This window comes from Ischnura elegans, chromosome 5, assembly GCF_921293095.1.
Source record: "Ischnura elegans chromosome 5, ioIscEleg1.1, whole genome shotgun sequence".
Classification (NCBI taxonomy): Eukaryota; Metazoa; Arthropoda; class Insecta; order Odonata; family Coenagrionidae; genus Ischnura; species Ischnura elegans.
Genome location: NC_060250.1, coordinates 90,982,521 through 91,007,314, shown reverse-complemented (window position 1 = coordinate 91,007,314; position 24,794 = coordinate 90,982,521). Strand labels below are relative to the sequence as shown.

The window sequence follows — 24,794 nt, the reverse complement described above, 5'->3', positions numbered from 1 at the left end:
AGGGAAGCCCTTCGAGGATACAACACACTGGGGCTAGGAACCAAGTCCGAGAATTATACGCCCGATCACCCGGAGAGGGGGTTGGATGGGAAGGAAAAAGGAAAGAGGCGCCGCCGCGATAGGAGCCCGACGACGCCTCTGGGGTAGGGAAAGGGTTGGAAAGGATGGGACGGGGTAAAACACCTTACAGCTATAAAAGCGAAAAGGGCCCACTCACTAGCGAAACCCGGCATCAGCCATTAATGTGCCAACGATTTTGGAGGATTTTCCTATTAAAGAGAAAAACCCAGCGATCAAATCGTTGGATATATCGAATCCTACAGTGGATACGAAACCCTAGGGCGGGCTCGCTGGTTACACCTGGGCCGAAGTCTGGAAGCGTTAGCTTATCACCTCTGCACCACGGAAGGGGGAGGACAGGAAGGAAAAAGGAAGGAGGCGCCGCCGCGATAGGAGCCCGACGACGCCTCCTGGGACGGGATAGGGAAGGAAGGGATGGGACGAGGAATCCCGCACCGTCACAAAGGCGGGCGGGTCCTACCACTAGCGAAACCAGGAAAACTATTGCTGTGCCAGCGATTTTAGAGGATTATTCTATGAGGAAGAATAATCCAACGATCAAATCCCTAGAATATCGAAACCTACAGAAAATGAAGAGCGCCAAATAAAGAGGACTGGTCCGGATGAATCTGCACGGTTTTTTTATGAAATAAGACTGTGCGGTCGTCCGCCGAAGAGTGTGAAGGAAATCATTATGGGGTAAGTTGGGAGGCGGCACAGCGGAACCGTTGCAAGAAGGGCGTCGCGGGTGGCTGATGGCAAATGGCGGGGTGCGAATGAACCACGCAGTGGAGGTGAAGTAAAAGGCGTTGGAAGGGTACAGAACGGAGGGTATTCTGATTGGTGAGCTTAGACGCAGGAGAGAGAGGAAAAATAAAAGAATGAATTAGGGGGAACGATGCCGACCCCCGAATATAGGGGTGAATACTGAGTGGGAATTGTTAATTTCGACTTTTTTTCTACTCCCATCTCTTCATTATTTCACACCAACCCTTCAAAAATTCTCTCCATCCGAGAGAGCTTGGGGGATAGACTCCCTGGCCAACCCCATGCACCCATTACTTTCCCACCCCATTCGCATTTCGGTCTTCATTTTTTTAAAGGCCCAACCCCACCACCCCCACTGGGAAGGTGTGGAATAAATGTCGCATTTAATGAATCGCATTCATTCTTTCCTTTATTTTTTTCTCGTTCGCCCCCTAAGGAACAGCTTACGTGGTTTGGTTGCCATGGTTATTCCCCGATAGCTACCCTTCCAAAAAAAAACAATTTCAGAGCACTCTCACGAGTTTTCAGAGAAACCAGAATGGAAACGGGGAATACACTGAAAAAAAGAGAGCTAAGTTTGTTTTCTGACCAACCACCAGAAAAAAACGAAACGTGTGCCATCGGAATTGATCAATTCGCCAAATAAAGTGAATATTTTTCATAAATTCGCGTTCGAATATGAAAAATACTGAACCACAGCTAACAAGTAGATTCGGGTTTCTAGCCGAATATATCCACATAACCAATAAGGGATCACCATAAAAAAAGGTTTGATAAAAGCAATGACGTCAATTTATAACTAGCTTTCATCGTGCTAAATCTAACATTTTCTCGACTGCCAAGGAAATCGCATTAAGACATAAATTATTTAGGCATCCCACGACCATACACACAACCTTAACTCGTACTTCACCTAATTTTCACTGTTCACCACACTCAGTGCTTAATTTCTAAAAATTTAGGTACCGTGTCGCAGTGTCGCAGCTAGGAATTAAGGTTAGGGGGGGTTAGGCGCCACTAATACTGGGGGTCTGAGGAGTATGAAATACCCACCAGGGTAAGCGGGAGGTGCGGGGGCCCTCCCCCAAAAATTTTTAAGATGAATGGTTCAAAATGTTGAGTTTAATGGCTGTGTGTAAAGTTTGATGTTTTGTTTGTGAGTAATCCGTCCTCCTAATAAAAGTTACAAAATTTGTCACATTAAAAAAATTTCTGAATGAATGAATGAAAATGACCTCTGGGGGGGGGGGGTTTATCCCCAAAATCCCCTCTCGCTGCGCCACTGCGAACGCATACCCACACATTTAGTAATCCATACATGATTTTCAAACACAAACCGCCGCCATCCCGCCCTCAAAAACTTCCGCTTCCTTAAACAAGTAATAAAAGTGACAATAAGGAATAATGCTATACAAAACATAAAAAAACGATGGCTTTTTTTGACATAATCCAATTTTCCCTGAGAAATGCGGGAAAGCCGCGGCGTGTTCCCGTACTGACCAATGACTACGCTCTAAAATCTAATGGGACACGAACTGGCGAGCGAGGTGTACAATGGGGCCCCAGCGCAGGCCCAGAACTAGGGCGGGGTACAGGGGGAACGCGCCCAGGGCGACAGATTCCAGGGTTCGGCCAAATTTGAAAAGTTGATTTTTAAAATTCATGTAATTTTTCAAATTAAACTATTTAGCAATAACTATCAATTTATAAATTATTAAACAATAATATAAATAATACTGCTAAAAGCAAATATACGGTGTGCAATTGCATCTCAGTAAATTTCTTGCGGATGTATTATATTTTAGCGGTGGTGGGAGGAAGGTATCGAGGGGGGAGAAGTCATCCTTGCCCCCCCCCCTGACAAAACTTATTCGCGATTCCAGCCCGGAAGACGCCAACTACCGGCGAAAAATGTAAGCAGCGCGATGGTGATAGAGTGAACTGTTTACGTGTAACTCATATGCCGAATATAGGCTGCGTTGTGCCTTACAGTAATTCCTGACGCCTGTTGGCTTCTTGCCTGACAATCCTCCCTCTTTAATGGATCTTTCACTAATTGTCTCGCATTTCTGTGATACCTCCAAAACTGTATATTTTATGTAACTCTCAAGTGTAACGTAACTGAATTTCCTTGGTAGATCCTGCCCTGCCTCAGCGGCTGAGAGATCTACATTCTACAGCAGAGAAGCATTCGTTGACAACACACACTGGTCATGGGAAGTTTTCAGGAATAGTTTCAGGGATAGATTTTCACAATCTGAATGCACTCCGTTTTACGCATGGGATTTCTCCGTATATTCTGATGCAATGTCAGGTAATACAAGACGCAGTGAAAGCTGGATCGTGTAAGGAAACAAACTTTGACAAAGAATGCGATCAGAAAAATTGCCGTGCTAATTCTTTTCGTGCACTTCAGACTGCAGGAATAGCTGCAACTAAAATTAACGAACCACTAGCACAAAACGATAGATAATAAAATGATACAATCGCTGGCACGGAGGCTAATTGAGAATCATCCCTAAATCAGTTGGATACGAATTCATGAGAATTTTTCCAGTTAATTCTTTATGCGGTACCTGCGTAGCTCTGCGTAGTATGAGAGTTACTTTATTACGTGTTTTGCAGCTATGCATAGTGCCTCTAAAATGGGCACCTTGCCTCCTAAAACTATGTGCATATCTCATTCAATCTCCATCTCCAATATTCATTTCTTATAAGTTCCTAGATCTATATCTTAAGGTACAAAAGTCTGTAAGGTGGAACTTTTCTGTCATGTACTGACATTTTTCACTTTTAAAAAAGAACAGTCTAGACTCGAGAGTTATTAAGAGTAGATATAGTAACAAGTCCTCATTACTTTGTTTCATTACGGCATTAAGTCACTAAATATTCTGTAGTACATGAGGATATATATCCTAAAATGTTCTCTTCCTTTAGTCGTATTAACACGATGCATTTAACTGCGCAAGTAGATGCGAAAATACACATTAGCTACAAAAACTGATTCGTGTTAAGACCGTTTTACATGAGCCATGTACTTACACAATCTGACGTACGTGCGAGAACGCATTTCAAATCGTGGTTCTAATTTCGTCCATGCATTCGCGAAATTGCAAGCCATATTGCGTAAAAATTCAAGCCATATTGCGTAAAAATTCATTGCAAAAAAGTCGTGCCAGCACATTCCCCGTGTAAAACGGACATAAACAGATCGAAATCCTTTGATGATCCCTTCATTGTAGCTATTTTAAAATTCTAGCAAGGCATAAAGTGTAGTATGTGTGCGATATGTGGTAGGTATACAAATATTTACCTAAAATGGTAAATCACCAAGTTCCTTTATTCCGTGAATTACCTATACACCAATAAAGGGAATTGGGCTCATCCACCATTCACATAAATTGCCATGAAAAAAAATATCCTAGATCGGGGATCGAACCAAGGTCCTCTAGCTTTCCAAGCAGTTACGCAGACCACCATGCCATCAAACTTCATCCATCCACACGATCAGCGAACGCCGATATATTTTTCTCCAGTGATGGAGGATACCAGTCGGCGGTAATAGTTCCACAAAAATCTTTTCTCCGATGCTCTCAGTTACAGAATTCACCGCTTTACACGTGTGCTCTTGCGCGTACGTAACTCGGTAGTGCCAAACTGTAACACATGAGGATCCTATAAAGACAATACAAGGAACGGATACGGTAGGACAACTGTGGGGGGACAACACGTAAGATTTTTTTTTATTTCGCGTAGATCTTTATAGCAGATTAAATTCTTAGGAATAAAATGTCTCGTTAGATCTCACGCTAATGAACAAGGCGCAAGTGAAGAATAACCCCAAAGCCAATTGCATGGAGATTATAGTATTGTACCCATTCGTGGCCCATAGAGGCCTTAGATCACTGCCTATACTGCTTTATTGATAAACCGATACTAAATGGCGGCATTGACGCGAAATTATAAGAAAGTAAATGAGACTTACCTCAATATTTTCTCCGGTGTACGTCCAGGCACGACAGCAATTACTCTCACGTTGGATTCCTTTTAACGCAGAACGAAAAGCAGATGGTGGCATAATAATGGTGAAATATAATACACGGCGGCTGTAACTTAATATTTTCTATCCCGCTAACAAATATTAACACCGGAGACAATCAATTATGCACCAATGAAGTAAGAACTAGAAGAAAATTTCTCGAACCACGGAAGAGGCAGCATACGCTTCAAAACTCACCGGATCACGGTACTTACTAGTCAAATAAAAACACAAATTACCAAAAACAAAATGTTGCCGCCTCAAGTAGTAAATTTTTCTTCAGTGATCTGCATAAAAATACGAAAATTGTTTAAATAAAACAGTCCCGGAAAATAGAATACTTCTTCACGGAAGATATCAATTTTAAGATAAGTATACTTGTTAGAAATGTAAAAGCTTGATATATATATATTCGCTGTACTCAAGATGATTAAGATTAAGAGTATAATTAGTATAATATTCGCTACCACTAGGTATATCATCTACGTTTGAGATAATTACCACTGGCAAATTTTTATAGCATGCTAACAGCTGATCCCTGCTAATTACACATATGTATCATAAATATCATTGAACTACGTCAATCCGCTGTACTTCAGCTTGACTAGGTTTCTAATGGATGAATAATAACAAATATTCACAATAATAATTTAGGTTCCAATACAACATAAGGCTTATATGGCGGCAGTGGCGCAGCGAGGGGGGGTTTTGGGGGATAAGCCAGCTCAGAGAAATTTTAAATTTTTAACCTATTTTACTCAATTGGATTGTTATTACGAATAGAATAGTGTAAGGGTTGATAAAATATCCCTCAGAAAGCCATAAAACTGACCATTTTGAACCATTTATCTTAAAATTCCGCAATTTATTTATCTCGCACCTACCGCTTATCCTGGTGGGTATTCCATACCCCCACACACCCCGGTATTAGTTGCTCCTAAACCCCCCCCAGCCTTAATTCCTAGCTACACCCCTGTATGGCGGGGCTTCCACGGTATGATCGAAAATTGTCGAAACCAGGCCCAGAACTAGGCCGCAGCAGGGAGGGCACGTCCCCCGGGCAGCAGATTTCAGGGGCGGCAAAATTTGAAAACTTACTTTTTTACTAAAGTTTTTTAATTTTTCTAATTAAATCACGTAACAATAATTTTCAAATTATTGAAAAGTTTGATAATCAAAACTTCTAAATAGCAAACATAAGGTGTGTAATTCCAACTATCGCATACCAAAAAATAGCTTACGAAGGTATTATATTCTAGTGGTTGGGGGTCAGAGGAGGGGAGGCAGCAAACTGATCTCCCTTCTAGTTCTAGCCATGTGTCTACCAGTTCTGTTTCAACATCAGAGTTGGGAATTTTTCTCTCTCTGATTCTCTCATGGTAGACCAGGATTTTATAATACCAATACTTTTCATTCTAGGCATTTAGTTCACTAATGCTCAGTATATCCATTTTTCTACTATACTTCCCTGGATTCTGTTCTCCAGGGGCTTAACTATGGGGGGATTAGGGGATAGATCCCCCTCCCTCCAAAGCCTCAGGCAAATAAAAAAATGATTTAAAACTATTGTCTATTTTTGACACATAATAACTGCACATGCTTTAAGTTAAATTTTAGGTGCCAAAATGAAGTAAAATGTATTTCCAGGCACGTCATTTTTCAAAAAAAATTTCCAGAAACACCATTGCCTGGATGGCGTCCCCCTCCCATGCCCCCCTTCTCTTTCCAAAGCGTATTCCTAGTTACACCAATAAAAGGAACAATCTTCATTCGAAATCGAAGGCAACCAGTGAACATCAAGTTCGCAGCAGTAATGGTTAGACCTCACTTCATTCCAGCTTTAAATAACCTACCTTGCAACATCATATTGAATTCAGCACCTTCCTCCATTTTCTGCAGTCACAGCTGTATTCTTGCAGCTTCTTATCAGTTCTTTTGTACAATTATCACCAGCTGTCCACATCACACATCCGAGTTAGAAATGAAAAAGCTTGATATATGAAGAAAACCAGTTACAACAACTCTTACCAAATAATTTTCAATAAATAACAATATTTGATAATTTATGTGTTAAAATTTTTTTCCAAATATGTACTCTTACCACTTATTGTTAGTAAGAAATGCAGGAAAACTTATTAGTCTCTCCGAATTCGTGTGCAATAATTGAAGGCACACGAAGTAACATTAATGCATCACAGGGTAAATTTACCGAAAAGAATGAAATGCACTGAACAAACTTAAAGAAGATAGATGGACTTAAGCCAAATAACATCAATTGAAAACAATTTAAAAGCAATGAAAACCATTCAACAATCACATTACATGCATGCCAATTCCGATTCATACCAAAAAAAATATTCATAGTGATGCAATTCATGCTCTCAAAGTACAAGAATTGTTTCAGTTATTACTAGCTCATTTTTTCATTATTAGCTAACGTTTATGTTGACATGTATGCCAGCCATTTGAGAACAGAAAAAATTATTGGAAGAATTAGGATGAATTTAAGTTTGAGCAGGTTATTAAAAATGGTCAGGGAATATTTAGGGACCATTCATGCGCTTTATAGGATCCTCATACTGCTGGGTACTTCTATTAAAATTCCCACACCCCTGACCGGTCTTCTTAACTTCTTACAACTCATTAAGAGCTTGATATCTTCACCCCAACCAACCACATGGATTTGAGGCTGGGTCTTTACATTAACATACGGTGGGGCAGATGTACCAGAGAGCCTAAGCCCTAATTGGGTAGTAACAACAATGACTATTTACCCATAAAAATGTCATTTTGGCCATTTTATCTCAAAGCCACTTTCATTCCATGACTAACATTCATACCAATTACACTTGAACTTACCTGATATTGAATCAAAAACAGATAACTATCCTATGTGGCAACTCCATACCAAATTCCCAAATTTCATCACAACTTGGTGACTAAAGCCCATCTCACTAAGTATGTATATATTAAAAGAAACATTCCATAAATTGTACACGTTGAGGTCATTGCTGTCAGGGAATCACTCGCCCCATAATCTTCTCCTTCCAAATGGGCTGCGACAAATTAAGTCAATAGAATGTGTAATATGTAATAAATTTATTTAACAAAAAAATCACAATTCATTTCCTTGGCTTTCAACAGTATGAGATTCTTCTTGAGGTTCTTTCCTGTTCTTAACAAGCTCCTCCAATAATTTATGTCGTAGCATACAATCCTCCCGAGTTGTTTTCATCAGTTTGAGATTTTTCTTCACTGGATTGGATAATTGATTTACTGTTTTCAACAGTTGGAGATTTTTCTTGAGATTCTTTCCTTTTCTTAACCAGCTCCACCAATAATTTATACCGTAGCATACAATCCTCCTGAAATTAATTAAGTTACAAAGCTTTGAAACCCCATACTATTCTTAATGAACCACCCAACAATTATTTAACATCAACTAATAACACTTGATATAAATATAATATTTCATACGAAAGTAAATTAGGAATGAGAAATTTCTTTGCAACAGGCAGAATTGAAATACAGAGATGAAAATCATTTTCCTCCGCTAATGACTAGGTAAAGTTTGCTAAAGCAAACAGAAAATGACATAAAATTACCGCTAAGAACATTCCACTTTTTCCAACCCCAATTATGATTTAGTAAAAATTTTTGCATCAAAATTCCAGAAATACTGACGAAAAGTTGGGGTCCAATCTTTCAGAGACTAGATAAGTACATACCTTTCTCTTCCCAGGAACACATTTTGCTATCTTGTCCCATCGCTCCAGGGTCCCTTTTGGATACTTGAGTAAGGCATTTTCCAGGGCTTTCTGTTCGACCTGAGACCACAAAACCTCTGGAGTGTGAGAATTGCTAGCCACCACCGATGAGGCACCAGTGCTTTTCCCCATATCCTCATCTGCATTGGAGGTCTCCTTCATTTGGCCATCGCCCGACGTCTCCTGCAGCGTCTTCCCCAGTTTCCCCCCTTTCGTCTTCACTTTCCGAGGCTTTTCCAGCTGCCACTCTTCACCCTCTGCACTCCCTTCCGCAGACGTTGGGATGATGCCAGGAACAGCATTCACCCGATAACCTTCTTCTTTCACCTACACAAACAATAAATAAGAAGAATTCAGAATAATCCCTTATTTTAATAATAAGAAGGTTGGATTATCCAGTTGAAATCCTGCATAATGCCATCGATGAAGACAAACAATTTTAATGTCTGTCATTAAATCTATTTCAATGGAGAATGAAAAATGCATGATCAACAGTAAATCAACAACTGATTGTCAATGATATCCTATCATTGTTCAAAAATATATACGTACACATTCAACATACAAAAACTGCTTTTTTTATAGCAATCGCTACTCTACTTAATTATCCTTCCAAACGGCTAACTTAAGACCAATTATGTAACATAAGAATATACTGACATAAATGCGGGGAAATTCAATGAATTCATTAAATCTGTAAAAACTGTTGCAGTGAATTTTTTCTGAAGGACTTAGCAGTTTAGAAAATTTCTTTTTTCAGGGGATTCATTCCACTTTTATTTGCACAGTACAACTATACTTCACTGGTCCTACTGATTGCTTTTTCAGATTAATCAGAGAGCCCAAAAAATAGTGAAAAGACCATTGAACATCAACCAAGAAGATTGTTAAACGTTGGGGAATAAGTCCACATGGATTTCTTCAAATGTAAAAATTCAGGAAACTGTGGGGTCCACTCCTACATAGGACTACAAATGACAGATCAGTTAACCCGGCCTAACTAGCAGGAGAATCAGCAAAATATTGTTATAATATATCATTAAATACATGCAGAATGAATCCTGAAAAGAGAAATTGTCAACATTTTGTTTACTATTAATTTTTTTATATTGATGAGGTTCAATTTTTCCACCTCAGCGAAATGTGATAGCCCAAAAAAGGCCTTCAGTTCTGTGAGGCATGTTTTTCTAGCATCTCTTCCATACAATACGAATGTTATGGAAATATTGGTCATTAGCAAGAAATTCAACCAAAAACCCAAAATAGCATTGTACCCCATAAGATTCTTATTGAGTATTAATGATTCTTAATTTTTGTGTACAACCCAGATGTCTACGATGTTTAAAAAAATTGCAAATCACAATCCTGAGATCTCCTCAATGGCTTCAAAGGAGACCACTCTGCCATTATGTTACTTCTGACTAAGAAGAAGCTTTTACTGTAGCTAAATGTTCACCCTACTTTTTTGACGATCGATTCATGGTCTGAACGGTATACAGGTGTTCAGCACATCTCATTTCCACTCGCAGTCAAATCCAAGCATTCCCCTTCATACTCTCACTCCACAGCATTTTCAGTATTTGCAGCCATTAGGTCTCTCTATTATTGCCAAATGTATGCTTAGAGGTTTCAATTTCTTATCCAACATATATGAACAAAACTATGACCAACCTATGAATACTCTTGTAAAGAAATCAAACTATACAAAGCAATACGGCAAAATACAAATACTGAAGCAAGCTAAAAATAAAAAATTGATGGGCAAGAATTGATTTGGATAGATTTTTTAAAAATTGGCTTTACTTAAATTGAAAATTGGAGTGAGAAAATCAATTTTTTATTTGAATCGAATTGACTTTCCAACACCCAGTCTCTACTACAGAACATCGCAGTTAACACTTTCCTGTAGCAAAATGAATCAATTAAAAATTAGTTATGAGGTTCACAGTGATTTTCTCAATCAAAATACATTTCCATAATAACCAATAACTTTTTCAGAACATCCATCACTTTTTAATGACACAATTTAAAATTAATGAGCCTCTAGTAACATAACACACAAAAACACCATAAGACTTGATGCACAAGTCAACTTATATATATGCAATAAAAAAACAACCACAATTTACTGTTGACTAATACATAAGAGCACTATTGAAAAACAATTAAACAAAACAGTTGAACAGACAAACAATTCTTAAGAGAAACAACTTGCCTCATTCATCAACTATACAGAATATACTTCCAACAGAGAAGGACCCTTATATTTCACAGAGGTACATCCAAGGTAAGGAATAAAACCTGGAGCCTGAAATGGTGTTGCCTTTGTTAGCATTAGTTAATATGTATTAAAAATAATAATAATTCTCCCATGATGTGAACCATTTCAAAATTAAATATCTACTCATGAACTTTTACTATCTTCCACCTCATTAACTATTTGCATTGATGTAGCAAATGTTTTTACTTCTTCCATAATAAACACAACAAAAGGCATGAGAGTTAATGATTCTTGATATGTGTGTTACTAAACTGGTTTATCCATGAATGTTAAATGAATAAAGTAAAGGTAAAAATAAAGTAATAAAATAATTAGTTTTCACCCAATTTCCTTTGAAAAGGTTTTAATTTTGCAAAAAAGCGACAATTGCAATTAAAAAGAAAAGATTTAGGATGAATTAATTTAGGCTACAGAAAATTTTATGTCCAATTTAAACTTCAATAATTTCTTTCTTAAAGATATCGAAAGCAATTGATCAATTTGGTCACTAACCGATTGCTCTCGTGCAAAAATAACAGGTATAAATAGACGTTTGCGATCTTCATAATTTCTTCAAAACTCTGATTTTTTATCACATATATGATCCCTACAAATGCATATTTGACTAAGAACATTAATTGAAAATTAGATAGATTCTATTAAAATAGATGTATCTGAACTCAGCTTTAAATGTTTTTCAATTCTGTAAACTGACAAAAACTGATAATCAGAAAAGTAATACATAATTATCATTTTCATCTACTGCAAAGTTATTTAGAAAACTACAAATACATATTACAGAAATTTGAATGGGTGAAAAGGGACTTAATGGAATTCGACTCCATGATTGAGCAAATAGGAAACAATGACTTTTTTTAGAATTTATCCGCAATAATCAAATTATTATAAATATTTTCCTAGCTAAACATTGATACATCTCATGGACTGATATATTTTTCCTTATGAATTTCAGACATAATCAATCTATTAATCCTTGAATCCATTTCCTCTTACTCAAACTGAATGTTCTATTTTATCAAATCCCATCTTTGATGCAAGCTTTCTTTATCAAATCCTGCATAATTCCCCTCTTCCCTAAAGCAGATATGCTGTACCAATTTACCATGCCGTTTTTTACCTATCTTTTCCTTTCTTGTATCCGAATCGGTTCTGCAAAGTATTTAATGTTCACACTCAAACTCATTTACCTGTTATTTTGTTTAAGTAGACTGCTTTACCAGTCCATCTTTAATGCACATTTCAACCACACAACAATCATGGAAGTAAATCCCTTATAAGAAATTGAAAAGGAAGTCTGCTGTACATGAGGAAAATTGTTAGTAAACATTCAGCAGCTTACTGGTAATATTTTTTTGTTAAGAAAATGGCAAGATTAGAACAAATACTATAATTCACGGGATGGTCAAAAAACAATCACACCTGTTCATAGAATAGAGAATATTGGAAATTCAGCCACAAAATGAAGATGTTGCAATGAATGGCCATTCATGTAATAGCAAGAATAAAATTCTTCGTTGATAGGTAAAGGTAATGAGCAACTCATTTTATATTCACTGCATTTCAGTTTGTAACTTTGTCTTTTCTATTTAAAACAACAAAAATCACCAGATTAGGAGATTTTATAACTTAGTATGCAAATTAACATAAATGTCTTAAAACAGCATTTCTGATGCAAAATTCCCATGCAAAATAGAGCTCTATTCTATTGTTAAACCTATGTCGAGTGTTAAAAGTCATTACAAACTGAAAGTATGGACTAAATAAACAACAGAAAATGCCAAGAGTCAAATATTTCTAAGACTTCGAAATAACACAAAACCATGATAATGATGAAATATTATTTTTATGTATGTGTAATTCACATTTTGTCAGAAAATTTTAAGGCAAGCCAAATACAGTGAAACCTCGATATAACGACACCCCACGGTGCACTAATAAACACTCGCTATAGCGAATTGTCGCTTTACCGGAGGTGGAGCAAATAATAGCCAATATACCTGTTGCGAACAGATATGCAGGAACAGGAGTGGTGCGGCGACAGATAAACATCTATCCGATAAACGTAAGCATAAATCCAGACGAAAGGCAATGTTTTTTTGCATCACTAAATTTCCTTACTCAAATAACGACCAACTATTCAAACAATTTATAAGCGCCGCACTGAATAAAAATCATGCAAAGCATTGTTTCGTCATCATTATATTTATCGAACGACAGTTTACCACATAAATTTGAGACTGAGCACTCCATTAAGTTCATTTCTAACAGATCGCTAGCAATTACAGAGGTTAAGGAGTCTTCATGAAAGTTTTCCGGCGGTGAAACCCTAGCTATGGCGAGAGCCAACACCGAAAAGGTCTCGTAAAAACGAATTTTTTAACACGCTAATTATAGGGTCAATTGACGGTGCATCGGCTATCTCTCGTAATAGCGGGGGTGTCGCTATAGCCCGTACTCGCTTTAACAAGGTTCCACTGTATTGTGTTAGCTCAATCATTTGCTCAATGCTTCTGATGAAATACATACACAGACACCCAAAATTTAGCGATTGAAAACTACTGAGTTTGGGCGGCTCAATATTCTGCCTTCACTCAATCCTACGGAACTTCCTATGATTTTTCCCTTGAAATGAGGGAGGAAGAGTAGCTCGTGACACATCGCACATGCAGCTAATGTTAGGAGCCTTGAAGTGGGGCTGGACGACGTGGAAAAGGTTGTCAAAATTCAGTCCACAGTCAACTACCCCAATGGTTGTGCAAGATAGGTTTTGAATTTCAACAAATAAATTAGCATGTACGAATTCAGTTACCATACAACATCCTCTGGACCTCGTGATAGGTTTTTCAAACTTTTAAGGTCAGAAAATGTCCACAGTGTGTAATCCGTCACTGAGACTTGTTTTGTGGAACCTCTGATTCGTAGCTTGTTACTTTACCCACAACGCCACCAGAACAATTGTGTCCTAAGGCAATCTCCATGTCCAATATGTTGGCTGTGTTCACAGATATCCCAACGAGATTAAACTCCATTATAGGTGAGTTGTAGTCGAAGCATACTTCGGAGAATATGGGGAAGAATACGTAGCAGGATCTTTTGCCTGTTGTCATAATGCAACGGATATGATTATTTCCCCGGTACAAAGGGCATATAGCTTTTAAAATTCCTGGTTGTATGAGAGCATTACAAGGGCAAATTTTCGGAAGACAAGTAGTTGCTGAACTGGCCGCTTTACGATGCCAATGAGCTGTGCATTAATTTTTTCTGCTACTGTACGTATAGGTATATTAATTAGCACTTTCACAAGCTGCTGGAACCCACTGATGTCTTTCTCAATCTTTCATGTACAACATCCCAAGAGCCCTTTAAGTAGTGTGTTGAAGTGTCCACAGTTTATTTTCTTTATTATTGACTCATTGTTATTATCAATTTTAAATGCTATGATATAACACATCATATACATATTATTTTCAAGTCACAACCACATAGTTCAAAGTCAAAGTCTTTTTTCCAAGCATCAGCAAGCATTACCATAATACCCAAAGTACTATTCACTTGTTCAATGCTTTTTCCAAACAAAAGGAGGTGTTTTTAACAGATTATGATTAGAAGGCCATATTTCAATGTTTTTCAATAAAATGACAAATACTTTGTTTCTTGTGGATGCTTGACCACACTACTTTAGGAGCTGTTAGGATGTTGAACCCAAAGTCAAGATTGACAAAGACAACAGTAAGTTCAAGACAATTGTAAAAATGTCAATTAATAAATATGTATATATGTAGTTGAGTTGTTCACATTCCGGGGATATAATTGCTATTTTTTTCAAAATCAATTCCCACGATGTGGGGACCGTAAATGGCACAATCGTCATTATATCGTTGCCAAGAAGACTTAGCTGCTAATTTATGTTTAGGTATCTGTTAGACTATCTGTTAGGTATCTGTTAGACTATCTGTTATCTGTTGTTTCAGTAACATCAGAGTTCTTAAGATGTATTTGGCAGACATACCCATCCCGACACATTTGTAAGACATGTAAGATTTTTTTCAAGCTCCATCCTGTCCTTTTAGTCTCACAGATGGTGTCTGATAATTTTCACTAAATTCATAAATGCAACGGATTAAAATGTTAGTCCAAAGTAAAGAGTTTCAATTTGTAGTTTAATAAAACTCAACCAATTGTGTTGCATAGAATGATCTCCCATCCCAACTTCTTTCCTCCATAATTCATTCTTAATGAAAGCAAGATTTACAAGGAAATAACAAATACTTCTTATTGTATACATCTTCAACTTGCCCTTAACCAAAGCTTCGGAGACTTATTAAAAGTTTTCAGAAAAATAACTGAAAGCATCTTTTCACCCTTAGTTAAAGGCTAAGTGGGGATTTCGCCGCATTTCTCAAAAATTCGAAATAGTGCCTTTACTGCGTATAGATCACTGGTGGTGTACTTTGGTATTCTATTTCTGTACTTTTTCCTCGACCAAGAACTCTATTGTCTGCAATTCCTTCAGAAAAATTATTCAAAGTACAAGAAAGTACAGAAGTACAAGTGTATTTATCAAGAAATTTGCATATTAATATGCTTTATTTTTGTTCATAAATGAAAGAGACAAATATTTAAAGTGCTTTTAATTATTAGAAGTTATCCAAATGCGTTAAAATACCTGAAAATTTTAATTTATACTTAGGAAAAACAAAAAATATTTAAGTGTGGCAAAAAATCAGCAAGCGTGCACTGGCGCTATCCTCGCGGGCACGTGTAGCTAAGGGTTAACTGCAACCAGTTACTTTTCTAAATTGTAACAGGTGATTCTGAAGCCCAAACCACAGGATCATTTTTTTTCCATTCCTCAAAGTGATAGTTCCAGCAATAGCTTTTCAGTGACCTAAAAAGTGGGGATAGACAGATCCGGGATTTCTTTCAGATCCAGATCGGATCCTTGATTTTTGGAGCCGGATCTTCGGATATTTTCGGATCCTCTTGCATTTTCAATTGTCTGCTATAAACGAAGTAATTATTCAAGTTTCTTCAGGGTAAATACAATCAAAGGAATTCTATTTAGATTTACATACACGTCTAAAAATTTTTACTGATTAAAAATAGTTTTTATAAGCTTTCAAATTATTTTTTAAAAACAATGAAATCTTTACTAGCTCAGGATGTAAACTGTTACGCTTGCGTTTGGAAATGAAAATAGGTTTCAATCTTTGGATAAACCATTGACTGATTTTTGATATTCCTCACATAAGTTTCCCCAGAATTTTATCACTTTATCGTCGCATACTGACTTGTGTTTCACCTGCAAATGCTTTAGTTGGGGTGAGGTGCATTTTCCAATTCCCCGTGATAGTTTCACCTCACAGTCCACGCACATGATGTCAATGTCCCTTTATGTCAATAAAAATGTTTACCTTACTTAAAAAACCTAAGAGTAGGCCAAGCATCGCAGTGCAACGGCACATGCGAAGGTAGAATCGAAAATCTTTCCACTCCCTCGGATGGGACGCTGCATTCACTGAATCATAAATTTTAAATTTCAGATCCAGATGATATCTTCAGCGAATTTGGATCCGAAGGATCCGATGAAGGGCAATATCCGTGGATATTTGGATCCGAAGTATCCGATCTGACCATCCCTATTAAAAAGGGATTGCTCTACCCATCATTTTCTGAATCACATGGTCATTGGCACCGTCCCTATTTCCACATCTTTCACCGTCCCTTTCCGTACTTACAACTGTCATTCAATTGAAAGTCAAGCACAGCGTTAAAATTTCTGTTAATAGCCGTGCATTCTGATTGGCTGAAGGATGGTGCCGGAGATGGTTTCAGCAATGGAAAAAGGGATGGGACTCCCATCTCGCAGAAAATGATCACGGTCATTTTTTCAGCCATCATTGAAGCAATCACTCAAGCTGTCCCTTAGAAGGGATAGAAAACAATGACTGTGTGATTCTGGCTTAACAGATAACAAACTATTCAAAGTAACTGTAACTGAGCCCAGATAAATTTTTATGGCACTTAACCCATCTCTGTTATTAGAGTTAGGGTTCATTCACTAGTAAAGGGACAACTGCTTATTGAGGTATTGCTCACAAGAGTGCAAACAACAAACTACGTGAGCCTGAAGCAAGGCAAAGAGGAGTGGCTGAGAAGTAGTCACCCACTTGGCAAGACTGTGGGTCTTCAACAACTGCGAGAGGGTTAAGGTAATCCATTTATCATCGTGAGTAGCTCAAGTACGCAATTTAATGAAATACAGAAAAATGCGCGTGTCTTTAGGTACCAAGCTATAGGAATCAACTGTTTCAAAAAAAAAGCCAAGCCCTAATTGCTCTCTAACCACATGTATTATTTAAGAAAAAGTGATGTAACAACGTAAGAACCCAAGGAAGCTGTTAATTATATCACAAATCCAAAAAAAATTGACTTTATAACTCACAGCAGTAACAAAATAAAGGCTCCAAAACTATGCAATTAAAAAAATTAGGCATAAACGCACATTTGTCGAAACACCAAATATTTCTCATAGTGGCCTGCTTAGCATTCAAGGAGAGTATTTCAAAATATTTTTTTTTAATTACCCAATAACAAACTGCATAAAAACTACATCAAAAAATTCTCAAAATATTTTTCCACGTGGAAATATAAAATGTTATTTCATTAATTGTTTACCTTTCTTGCCATGAAAGTGACTTCAGGAACTAATCGATTCATAGCGTAGGCTATCTTCTCCCATCGATCTAGTGTGCCCTGGGGAAACCTCTTGATCTGCTTAATTAACTCAATCAAGTCGTCATCTGTCCAGAGCCCCCCAGAAACTGGCGCTGTCCTCGACTGTGCAGGTTTCAGACTGGATTCCTCACTGCAAGCATCACAGTTTTCCTCCTTTTCGTTGGACGTGCCCATTCCATCCTCTGTCATCTCCGGGAGCTCGAAGACTTTCCTCCGCCTCGCCCGCTTCTTAACTCCAGTATCATCTTCCTCTTCTTCATCATCCAACAAATCTTCATCACCTAAAAATCGCCGCCATTCTTCCCAATAATCTCGTGCCATCTGGTAGCACGTGGGCAGCGTTCGAATACAGAACCAGAGCAACCGAACAATTTGCACAGGCAAGATATCATACATGCTGAAAAATAGAATATGTAATATTAGGGGGGAAGCAGTATCTAAACAAATCTTTTGCCACAGCATTTTACACCTTATCATTAATTTATATATCACTATAAGACAGCTTTGAAACCTGATTTTCAGGAACATGAAAATGATGGCATGAGCCATTTTTTTCACCATCACAAGTACATTTTTTCAGTGACCTCCTCCATCACTTTGGTATGTCTCAATGGTACTTCATGTTTAAATATCTTTCCTCACTGAGAGCTAAATATGTATTACATCCGATCACTCAAGAAAGTCATGTACTAAGTTCAATGGAAGTAGCTTCAAGGACAATGGAAACGGCATTCCCGATGATTTAAACACCAACACGCATACCAATTTCATAAATTTTTGTACCAAATTATGACTCTTAACACACTGCGTACGGATGGCGAGAATTCTCGTCATTTTTTCCCGAACGTTCCGGACTGATGACAAAGATTCTCGTCAAATACACCAAAGGATGAAGTTCGCCATGAAAAAATATTTGACTTAGCCGAGATTCGAACCTGGATCTCCCGATTGCCGGTCAGGCGTGCTACCTGTTACACCACCAAGCCATCTTCTCAGAGCGAACTTCGGGATGGGTTTTACCGAACAAGATGTTGACGTCACAAGTCCACACTGTGGCACATGTGGCGAGGGTCGTGCTTACTAAGCCACTGTCGGGGAGAAAAACCCTTATTTTCCGCTGGTCTGCGGCGACGATTTTCAAAGTACCGAAGGAACAAGTGACTTTGTACGCAGTCACGCGCACGGGTGCAAAGTTAAATACACCAAAGGATGAAGTTCGCCATGAAAATCGTCATTTAGGCGCGTCAACCTAAACAATTTTAAAGTGTACAATACATATTCGTTAGTACGTTTTCAGTTGTTGTTTGTTATTCATAATGAATTGATGCATCATTACGTTTGATTAGGCAAAGTCATATTCTAAACATTAGCTTTTTAACCACGTTTAAACCAAAGGGACTACGCCACTAATAGGCACATATTTCCAAATCGGCATTCCTAGGAATTTAAATACCTCGGTGCACAACGTGTTAAGGGATGATTTAAGCTAACTATCATCAGAGCTAGCCCCCTCAAGGTACAAAAATTATAATGAGATTGTGCCTGATAACAATCCTGTTAGTTCTGATTCCTTGCCAATATTATGACTGCAACATTTTATAACAAAGCAAGAACAATTAAAGAATTTTTGGCATGCAACTTTCCCCTGAATTGCTAACTCATAACACTCAAAATGGCATGCCATAAGATTTCAATCAAAGAACCAATAACACTCATGGTCCAAGTATAAGACGTAGCCTTGATCAATGTTGTGTCCTGTACAGAGGCCAGCGAAGATGGAGATATAGGTAGTAGTGATGTTATGATGAGCATATGTTCTAGTTTATGCATATATATATTTTACTGGGATTCGTTGAGACTTCATATTGCGAGATTTGTCCATTACTTTTACTCCAAATGGATAACCAGTCTGTTAAAAAAAAAAACTTCTGTGCTACTAACCCTTTCGGCATGATACTAGGAGATGAGTTTTCTGTAAATGAGCGGCTAGTATCATATATTTCATATACTGCATCTTTCTCCAAATTCTCTCGCTGTTAATTTTATAATAGGGTAGTTTCCTTCATCAAAGAAACCGAAGGCATTGATTGCGATTTGTTACCCACCATTACTGTATTCATAATATACAAATTATTTCGTTTTATAAATACCGGTTTAGACGAATGGCCATGGTCCATTTTTATCCTCATTTGAAAAGGGCCAGATTGGCGCCCATGCGATGCCACTCCACGTGACGTCACAGGGACCTAGTTTCTATAGGAGAAGATAGGAGTTATACATCGTCTGAGATTACCAATGCATGCATGAGGCGCAGAGCTCAGGGAAACATGTCTTAATAATCACCAATTAAAACTGCTTATGGTTGGAAAGTTTCCTTCGTTTGATAAGGTATTAATAATCCTTATTTAAGCCAAGCACTACCAGCCAGCAAGGTACTCAGCTACCCTCTAGCATCCTACGTCCTATCAGCGCTCAGAGCCTCGATCAAGGTCACCTCACAAGATGGGAGGGGGAACCAGAAATACGTCACACGGAGAGATTTCCTTACCCGTTGCGTTTTCGCGCGCTTGAAAATTTTCACTTTTCATTTAATCGCGAAAAATAGATATCGTCATTTAAAAATCTAAAAGCGCGAAATATGTACTCCAGGAGTAATAATCTTCCGATATAGGCAATAAAAAAATAATAGGAAACCACCCTATTGTATGTGGATGTTGAAGGAAGGGTTCCTTTTATCAAAGAATTTGTGTATGAATGCAGTGATCAATAACCCATGTCGTATTACTTGTCAAAATCTACGCTATTACATATCTTGAAATTTTCAGAGAATGTAAATTTGACTCTCGTTGAAGCTCGCATGTATCTCCAATCTGTAAATTTCAACTGTAAAATTTCTATATTAGAGATACAGGCATATGTAGAATAGGGTCTATTCTGTCATCATCATCAACAGTCATAATTCCTTAGATTAGTATGGTGTAGCTCTCCACTCATTCTCTCATTAACTAATTTGGTTAACACCTACATAATACTCGTGCTTTACATATTTCATCTCCTGCCCTATTCATCCCATCCGTGTCTTACCTCTGCCGTTCTTCCCTTACACTTATCCTTCCACGATTATTTTTATAATTCCGTCATCTCTCATGGTGTGACTGATAAAATAGGGTAGTTTCCTTCATCAAAGAAAACAAAAGACATTGTTTGCAATTCGTTACCCACCATTAGTGTATTCATAGTACACAAATTATTTGGCTTTAGAAAGCCCAGTTTAGACGAATATTAATGGTCAATTTTAACCTCATTTGAAAAAGGCCAGATTGGCGCCCATGCGATTCCACTCCACGTGACGTCACAGGGACAGAGTTTCTATACGAGTAGCCAGGATTTTTAGATCACCTGAGATTACCAATGCATGCATGAGGCACAGAGCTTAGGGAAACATGTCTTAATAATCACCTATTAAAATTGCCTATGGTCGCAAAGTTTCCTTTGTTTGATAGGATAGTAATAATCCTTATTTAAGCCAAGCACTACCAGCTAGCAGCCTGCATCGTAGTGGGCTCATAGATGTATTACAAGACCATAATATCAAAGGACACATTCAGAGGGAATGGGTAAAAAGTGCACTCATGACAGTATGTGTAGAATTTCCTACCAGGCACGACTGCTCAAGCCACTCAATGTGAGCATTCAGTTATCAATTGGAGCACTCTTCTCACTCGCAACTTGCCTGAGCATCCATTGATAATTAGAAGAAGAACAAAGTAGTTTAAAGAGTCATTCCCATGAGCCAATGGATTGCTGCCAGACAATTTAAAGGCTTTGCTGCAGTATATGCCACATAACAGTCTGCTCAAATGATTGGCAATAGCCCTGAGGACTTACTGCCCCTGAATCAATCCATTGCAACAAAATTTGAGAATATAGTTAACATGGTACATCAACTGATTTCTGAACTAAAATGATCACCTAATTCTTAGTGTTACCTTGGAGGAGGAATTTCTATCACTGGTTCGGTTGATACAATCGCCTCTGCCTTCGATTTTTTCTGCTTCTTTTGAATTTTCTTCGCCTTGGAGTTCATATTCTGCTCCTAAAGGAAAATTTCAGCTTTTGCAATGACTGAATACAGAAAACGAGAAATGTTATATGCAACTGGGATCACCTTACCGCAACATATTTCTTTTCCAAATAAGCGGCCCAACACACTATGTACTGCCCTAAAGTGACAATCACAAAGAGGATGATCATCATCTCAAGAAGGCCCATCTTCCGCACTCGACGATAGTAGTACACAGCTTCATGCCAGTTAGGCAAGCCATTTTTCAGGACTAGATCGTACTTAGATCTTTTATTATTATCCTTTAAAACTTCATACACAGCAGCAAGCTGTCAAGGCAAAATGGTGATTAGGTTAAAAAAGTAATATCACAATCACTCACAGCTACTAACAAGAAGTATTCAACTCACCTGTCTAAATTGTATATCTGCATCAGGAGCGTCGTTTTTATCAGGGTGGACAACAAGCGACAACTTCCTAAATGCTTTCTTAATCTCTGTAGCGTTGGAGTCCTAATAAAAAATTATTTAATTTGTTACCGCCATGAAAATTATCAAGTGAAGGGGTACACACTCTTTACATACCTCTGGAACTTGTAGCAGCTGATAAAAGTTGATATTGACTTCTTCGACAAGATCGAATATTTCCAAGTCTTCGCTGTCCCAACACGACACCATTTGTAATAACGTGGAAGCTAAAACTAGCTTCAGAAACGACGAATAATACTCCATTGTGTAGTTTACTCTATCCTTTGTACTTGAGGTTAAAATTCCTGCACTTCCTACGCATACGGACCGCGTTTACGATGCCATATGGCTTAGTTCTCAAATTCATGCAATGTCAAATCTCGCTAACAAATAAATAAGGCTGAGATTGAGTTTGGTTTGACATAATTACAACCTTATTAATCACATTGACGCTAAAATGTCATTGACTCACTGAGAGAGCTATTAACAGGCCATAGCCCATGGTAACACAGATAAACCCACTTTCCTTCTAAAATAAGAATGAAATTCTTGGACACAAATCGCTACCAGGCACGATGAAGCAGATAAAAAGTTTGCAACGCTTGATTACACACTCAAAAAGAGAAAATCCCGAAAAAAAGCTGAGCCCATTCAGTCCCTTAACAGTAAAACGATAAAGAGTATTGGAAAGTACATCAATTAGCAATTCGTTAACTTACAACCAACATTAAGTACGAAAATGTTAGCTGAACATTAAATAAAATGTTATTTATGTCAGTACCTAGCTATGAATTACAATTACTACAGCTAAGTTATAAGTAACAATGACCGCCCATTACCCTAAAAGCGATTGATCAAAAGGTGAGTTCCATTAAGCTTTAAAAAATACCATGTTCGTCGCCTGTGTGGCACACAATCACACAGTACTTGTTGATCCATACATCAGCAACTTGCCAAAAATATTAGTTTCGCTAGCGCACAACGGCCTTCAATTCTAGAATCTGCGTACGCGGTCGACGCATATGATTGCTAGCCAATAAAATCAGTTTTTAAAAGCCCTTATAACGCAGAAGTTTGGTGGAAATCGTTGATTCCGAAAAATAATGAATTTCTCAAGTAATGTTTAGAAAGTTTAATCAACTCTAAATACTCTATTGGCATATTTAGGCGTGTATTTGGAGTGGTGCTAACAGTCATGATGTACAGTTGTGTATTTTTTTAGTCTTACGCGCTGCCGCATTGACCGCGCATTGACGTCGCGGAGATGCGGCGGATGCGGCAACGGCAAAATTGGGCAAAACATAAGACCGGCCACTGCCGCAATCGGTACATGGATATTTTCGCCCGCTGACTTCAAAATACTTTCGTTAAAATTTCAAGTTGGAAACTGCCGTAAAAAACATTAAAAATACATAATTTTCCTAAAATAAGTATCACGAAACGCTCCTACGGATCTCCTTTAAATTCTATGCCATTAAAAATTGGCATGCGTTAAATTCAATAAATGAGTACGTGACACTACGTGTCCGATGTGATAAAGCACATGTCATGATAACATATTCCAGTTTTGCCGACAGAATCGCCTTCAGCTGTCCCTGGTTGAACCCACTTGTACGCAGAGGTTACCTGTGAATTTACTTCAATTCCGGTTTCACTATCTCCGCGACCGTGTATCGAATTGCATGGAAGCATGATAGCGCTTCGCCCAACCCAATCATTTTATTTATTGACGAAATAATAAAATTGTTTCACCATTGGCAGTACACTTATCTGCAAGGCTAAAGTCAAGTTAAATTTACAACAATTACATACATACATGAATATTGACATTACCAGGATAAGATTCTTGGGAATTCCCAAGATAATCATTTAACTATGATATCTATGAAAAGATCCCCCCATCATAATTCCTTGACTTATAGAAAAAATTTCGTTCTGAGGCACTTTATACTCCAGTCAAAAGTGATGTTTTTCATGAAAGCATACAGATACACATTGGTGGGTGAATTGTTTATCGATTGCAAAATCAATTGTTTTGCATAGGTATGCTTATTGAATCTGAGGCCAACATGATATATTAAGGTGTATTGACTGCGTTCAAGGCCTGTTGGGGTAGGATTGAAGCCTGCAACGAAAATATTTAAGATATCCAAGGAATGTGGCAGGTGTATGCAAAATGGTCACAAAAGAAAATGCCAGCGTAGGTGATGCACTTCAACACAACATTTCTCAAAAATGGATATAGAAAAAGCCAAAGAAATTTTTCCAAACTGTAATCTATCTCATTAGCACCAGCATCCACCGTGTGCATGAACAATGACAAAAGCCATGTTACGTCTTACTGATAGAAACTAGTGAGGACATTTGCAATCATATCTGAATTTTCCTTTCTGCCAAAATGTGAATTAGCCATGTCCTTATCACTGAAATTGTTTTTCATAATCCACTATTCTCATGTCTTTCTCCTGACAGTTAATTCCTGGCATTTTTCTGAATAGTAGACATCTTGTCATCTCTATATGATCCTTTTTTAAAATCTTTGCGACTGGCCGAATCATGCAATCTCCTAATGGTTTGAGCGGCATCATGGCAGGAGATGGGATCTACAACA

The 24,794-nt window shown here is 37.9% G+C and overlaps 1 protein-coding gene across 1 annotated transcript; it reads right to left on the bottom strand.

The window, feature by feature from the left end:
* Positions 1-7,951: 7,951 nt before the first annotated feature.
* Positions 7,952-23,176, bottom strand: LOC124159254 (dnaJ homolog subfamily C member 1-like). The gene is made up of 7 exons (XM_046534934.1): positions 22,301-23,176; positions 22,127-22,228; positions 21,827-22,045; positions 21,643-21,749; positions 17,594-18,050; positions 8,596-8,961; positions 7,952-8,232 (listed from the first exon to the last, which is right to left on the bottom strand). The coding sequence occupies exons 1-7, from the start codon at positions 22,445-22,447 to the stop codon at positions 8,065-8,067; spliced, it is 1,566 nt and encodes a 521-aa protein (XP_046390890.1). The 5' UTR covers positions 22,448-23,176; the 3' UTR covers positions 7,952-8,064.
* Between the last annotated feature and the right edge of the window lie 1,618 nt (positions 23,177-24,794).